A 6132-nucleotide genomic window follows, 5' to 3' on the forward strand; every position below is an offset into this window, starting at 1 on the left:
TATGTATGTGTCAATTTCTCTTTAAGGACCCATTGTTATACTTAAATTTTCACAATGAGGCATTATACCATTCACTCAACTTAACTAGTTTGGTATATTGTTGAGTTTCACGGAACTCATCATCCCCCCCCCCGGTCAAGGGTATGTAATTTCTTTCACTATGTTCAATAATACATAATCTCTTCCTCTTTATTCTTAACTCAGAGAGGTGATATTAACTCCTATAAGTGTATGCCCATTGCAAAACAAAACATGATCAAATTGTACTTCTGTAATTCCCATAACTCTTGTTGAGGAGGAATTACTTGATAATAAATTTGCACCAATATATTTTAATTCATTATGCTATCCATTAATGCACATAAGAATTATTGAGTGAAGCTCAGTTTTTCTGAAGGAGTTGAGAAATCCCATATATTCACTTGGCATGAAGAATTACAAGCACTCACTTTAAGCTTTTATGTTTCAAAGTTCCAAATACTCAATTGAAGGTGGCAAGTCAATAATATGTAGATTTATATCAATTGCCATTTGTTGATGGTGACAAAACAACCAACAATCATGTGATAGTTATGGCATTCAATGTAGAATGTCATAATGTACAAAGCATGTGAATTCGCTTCATCTTTCCTATCATTTAAAAGCCACAATCAACACTACCTTCGTCATTATTCAGGTGAAGAGTGCAGCCCGATGCATTTGTTTGGCAGCTTCGAAGTATACAACAATTAGTATATGCTGGAAGATGATTCTCTTCTCCAAATGAGGTGCAAGTTGCATATTCAGTGTCATAATAAATCTGAATGCAAATAGTATCTATCCCGCATGCTGCATTCAAAAGTGAAAGAAAGTATGTATTACACACACACACACACACACACACACACACACACACACACACACACACACACACACACACACACACTCACATACACCCCCCCCCCCCCCCCCCACACACACACACACACACACACTCTCTCTCTCTCTCTCTCTCTCTCTCTCTCTCTCTCTCTCTCTCTCTCTCTCTCTCTCTCTCTCTCTCTCTCTCTCTATGCGTGTGTGCGTGCATGTGTGTGTGTGTGTAACATTTTGTACCAATGGCACCATGATGTGGATTGTAACTAGAAAAATGAGGTATGAGTTTTATTATAAGTGCATTGAGCAAATCATAATGGACTTGTCCTTCTTTCTTTCTACATACATAACTTCATTCTTATGCATGAACATACAAATAATCTACAAACAAACTTGCATCCATGGCTACATACATAGAAAGTTACAAACATATGTACAAGAACATCGACACATACACATTTATGCAAATATTCGTGTGTGTGTGTGTTTTTTCTTTACGTTTGTGTGTGTCCTCATTTGTGCATGCGTGTTACATGTGTACATGTGCACGTGCGCATGTGTGTGAGAATATTTTTCCACAAGGTACACAAATATTTGAGATAGAAGAATCATTTATAACAAAAATGGTTTTTTCAATGATAAACCCATCAAAGAACTATCATTAAACATTTGTAAATTTCACTCCAACTTCATTTTATTTAAGGAACCTCTTTGATAAACTAAAATAGATCTTCTTAGTATATCCTACTTTGGTGAGACATTTTGAGGAGCGCTTACCCCCTCCCCCCCCCAATTTTTTTTTTTTGAAAAAAAGAAAAAATGGGGGGTTGAAAAAGCCACACATGAAGTCTATGCATAATACAAATGTAATGACACAAAATATTTTTTGATGGAAAACCAAGCACAACACTATCAAAGTAGAAGAATATTTTCCTTGTTATGACAATCCTATTAGAGACCAATTTAATATACAATTTTCGTACCACTTATACATCAAGTCCAAAAGTAACAAGAAAAAAGAAATTTTGAAAGTTCAAGTTGTGTGTAGCCAAGCATACAAGTTAGAAGAATAGGTAAAAGCTCACTAGACACAATATCAAGTAAGTATTCCCATAAGGAAATGTATATCCAAAAGTTAAGAGGAAAATGCAAGTTATATGTCATGGAAAAATGCGAATAAATTTTGAAATTTGTTATTCCTTAACATATAACAAATTTTCCCTTCATTAATTGGTCTGAATGTTGAGATGTTACACTCTAGTTTGTTTAAGCTTACATTCTCTACTCATTTAGTCTATCCTTTGATTATTTTATTTAGATTTTTTTTTAAAAAAGATTTCCATCAAGAGACTACATTTTTCCCCATATTTCTTGAAGGCACCTACCATACCCACATCTTACTTAAACATCCACATAGGAGGAGAGTGGCCTAGTCAAAACTATGTTTCTTTTCCTTTGATGTTTGCATAGTGACATTGGTTTTGAAAAGGGGGTTTGATAGATGTAAGCTTGAGAAAAAATTGGCTAAATTTTTTTTGGCCTTGTTTGCAATGAAGTTTTTTCTTAAGAATACTTCAATTAAGAGAGAGTTGAAAGGATGTCAAGCATGTATGTATTATTCTCACTCAAGCTTAGCAGGAATGCCAAGGGAATGTCATGGGGGGAGAGAGAGAGAGAGAGAGAGAGAGAGAGAGAGAGAGAGAGAGAGAGAGAGAGAGAGAGAGAGAGAGAGAGAGAGAGAGAGAGAGAGAGAGAGAGAGAGAGAGAGAGAGAGAGAGCATCATTAAGCTTATCTGAAGGAGAAGGATAGAAGCTATCACATTTTACAATATGCAACCATCCCATTTTATAAATTGCCACAACATGCAACCATCCCAAACAACAAGTGATTTTATTTGATGATTTAAAGTGATCCAACTACTCAATGAAAATTCACTTTCCTTTGCACTATTATCAAATAATGATACAATGGTGTGAGTATGATGGATTTTGTCAATAGATGATTCATTAAAAAACCTTGCGAGCACAAAATAATCTAGATGATTCAACCCTCCCTCTTCAAGTAGACCCTATTTTTGATTGTAGACATACTTTTGTGCAACCACTCATAGTGATTATTTGACACATTCTAGAGATGGAATCAATTGAACACAAGATTTAAGATACTAAAGTGCAACTTTATGGAAAAAAAGGGCAAATATCTAGGTCATATAGGTAGCAACAATAACCTCTCAAGATACCATTCTAGCAAGAATTGGCTAACCATATTGATGCTTCTCAATTGGAAAACTTCTAGGCATATATTTATTCTATAAAGAACTCATTTGCAAGTATATGCCTTCAAATAACAACCCCACTTAGAGATCAACTCAATAAGGAAGTCTTTTTTTAAGGTGTTATATAGCTAAAGAAAGCTTTTAGAATCTCAAAAATATTTTCATTTGCTTTTTTCCCCAAGTTCTCTAAATCATCACCGTGGTTGATCATTATAGTTAGAAGAGAGGGGTCATATTAACATAAGAGTATAAGTCACTATCTATGAGCCAGAAGTGCTTGACTAATTAACATGACCATAAGGTGCTAAGGTATTGCTCATCTCAAAGAAGTCTCAATTCTAAGTGAAGGGAATGGTTTTCCATTCTTCAAAACCAAAGCTTGCGATTGTCCACAATGGAAAATAAAGATAATGAAGGGGATAATGAACTTTCCAAAGTACATGCTTATCCATGTTCATCAATGTATAAGTTTCACCAAGATTGGATCTATGATGTATATTGAGTACAAAATTGATCCATTTTCAATTGACATCATTATTGTTGAAATTATTGGTAAGAGATTGGGAATGATGATATTGATTGCAAGATGTATAGTGGGCTCATTGGAGAGTTGATATACATTTATGCTTGCCTTGAATAAATGAGCAATGGAGGAGTTCTACTCATATCATCTTGGGCTAGGTTTAGGTAAGTGACACTAAAAATATATCAAAGGAGCATGCTTTTGACATGGCATACCCCAACTAGTTGGGACCGCCCTCATTTTTCCTCTAGACCCACCCTTTGTTTACTCCTCTCCCCCCCCCCGAAAGAGCCATGGCACTAAGAAAAAGGATGTCTTATTTTCTTACAACACACGCACATTGCCTCTGGGTTCATTGCTCACAGAGAGGAGGTCGAAGAATGGTCATGATTTACATTGCTAATGTCTCCTTCTGATCTAAGTGTTGGTGAGAACTTGGGCATATTCTAAAATTCGATACCAAAAGTGATAATTCTATTCTCAATATGGCATACAAGAAGGATGTCAAAGAGCTTTTTGGAATGGCTAGACTCAAAACAAAATAAATACCATTAAGCTACATTATTATGAATTCCCCTTTTGGAGGATATGTGGAAGGAAATGTCTTGAAGTGTAATACTCCTGCGGTGGTGGATGGACTAAGAAGGTAGTCTATTTCCTTCCTAATGTGCATTCTATAGGAAAGACACTAGCTTGGATCTTTAGGGTTCCTAGTTTGATGGCATATATAGTTTTAGTTAAATATCCAAAGCTCATGAGTAGCTTTTAAAATATTATGTTTATGTATGTGGGCATTAAGCTCATTCCTAATAAAATTTATCATTCCATAAATGAGCCATTGGATGGTGACCCAATTACAAACACTATCATTATGATATGTAGAATGTTTGGCACAGGAAGGCACATTGGAGTTAGAAAATTTGACCATTAAAATACATGACCTATAGAGAGTTAAGCACAAGACTTGGGGAAATTTTGTGAAATTTGGATATAATAGTGCAATCCACTTAACCATTTACTATAATCTATAAAGCCACGTTACCTATCCCGAGATAAGCGGATGTTTCTATCGACTCTAATGCATGAACTATAATGCAAAAGTGCTATATAGATAAGAATGACCAAACTTTAGATGTTTTCTGAATCTAAAGTAAGTTTTGATCCTAGCTCCACCAAACAATGAAGCGTCCGGATAAGAAAAGCAAGCCTATCCTAATTGCCTATTAAAAACCATGGATTAGGCCACGCATAATCAACTTTGAAAAAAGGAAATAAATAAATTTGGAGAAAATTATGTAATCGATACTCACTCCCAAAGGTGTTATTGGTACCCCCTTGGAGTATGATAGGTAATGTCATTGATTGATAACCACACGACGACCATGCCTATCACGGCACTACTAGAATTGGAATTTGGAGATGATAGGGGAGTGGCTTGGGTGTTCTACAGTTCAAGTTGATTGTTGCATAATAGAAACCATTCTCTTGAACATGGCATAGCATCAGATTAACTTATGTGCTAAGTTAATTTAGGCTGAAACCATTCTCTTGAACATGGCATAACATCAGATTAACCTATGTGTTAAGTTAATTTAGGCTGAAAGGTCACCGCGATATGTAGAATTAGAAGGTGTGAAAATAATGTAGAATTAGATCTGCAGCCACCCTCCTTGCCAGCAAATAATGACAATAACAGTAATTGAAGAAAGGTTTTATTCAAAACTGAGACATGTTAAGGCGATATATGAAAAATGAAATGAAAGAGAAAACTGACGTGTTGATATTTGCTGGGCGGAGGCTTTCTGGATCAGCAGATCGGGTATGATTCCTGGATTATCAAGGCAATGCGAACAAAGCACACCGATGATGAAGATAATTAGAAGGCGGTATGTAAATCGAAGGTGGGATATACAAATTATGGGTTATGAGTGATTTCTGTTATTATATACGTACCTGCAGATGCAAGAAGAAGCAAGAGGTTTGCAGCAGTCCAAAAGGTCGGCTGCTGTTGAAGGTTTAAGGCTGCCATGGTCGACAAGAAGGAGAAGGAGAAGGAGAAGATGATGCGAGCGAGCGACAGACAGACAGACACAGACACAGACACAGACACAGAGAGAGAGAGAGAGGGATGTATTACGAAAAAAAAAGAGAGAGAGGGATGCGATTATGACCTGCTTGCGCTCCTTAAATAGTAGTAATAGAGAGGACGACGGTCACGTACCACTCAGTTGCGTGTTCCTGTGGATTGGATTGGCGTCAGCATCCACAGTTCTACACGTCTAAATAGCCTCGTTATCATCGCCACAGAAACCGTCCGGTGCTTGAAAAACAAACAAAAGACACAGTCAAATGATCTACACATGTGCTTACTCTCATTGAAATTTGACATAATATTATGGGGCTCAAATAAAGGACAAAGTGATGGCCCTGCGCATAGTGATCAATTTGGAGACGTAGTCAACAAAATGCAGGGATTCC

The 6132-nt window shown here is 36.4% G+C and overlaps 1 protein-coding gene across 1 annotated transcript; it reads right to left on the reverse strand.

Moving 5' to 3' along the window:
- Positions 1-385: 385 nt before the first annotated feature.
- LOC148012286 (uncharacterized) lies at positions 386-5813 on the reverse strand. Its single transcript, XM_087669652.1, has 3 exons — positions 5608-5813; positions 5429-5482; positions 386-828 (listed from the first exon to the last, which is right to left on the reverse strand). The coding sequence occupies exons 1-3, from the start codon at positions 5681-5683 to the stop codon at positions 638-640; spliced, it is 321 nt and encodes a 106-aa protein (XP_087525778.1). The 5' UTR covers positions 5684-5813; the 3' UTR covers positions 386-637.
- Positions 5814-6132: the final 319 nt, after the last annotated feature.

Source organism: Lygodium microphyllum, chromosome 27 (assembly GCF_053477565.2).
Source record: "Lygodium microphyllum isolate KBCC chromosome 27, Lygodium_microphyllum_v1.1.10, whole genome shotgun sequence".
Taxonomy (NCBI): domain Eukaryota; kingdom Viridiplantae; phylum Streptophyta; class Polypodiopsida; order Schizaeales; family Lygodiaceae; genus Lygodium; species Lygodium microphyllum.

Bases quoted from the DNA above. Each gene is read 5' to 3' on its own strand.
- LOC148012286 (XM_087669652.1), bottom strand. From the start codon at position 5,683: ATGGCAGCCTTAAACCTTCAACAGCAGCCGACCTTTTGGACTGCTGCA. The intron at 5,483-5,607 runs GTACGTATATAA...TTGATAATCCAG, and splicing joins GCTTCTTCTTGCATCTGCAG to GAATCATACCCGATCTGCTG. The intron at 829-5,428 runs GTCAGTTTTCTC...TTTTGAATGCAG, and splicing joins CGCCCAGCAAATATCAACAC to CATGCGGGATAGATACTATT.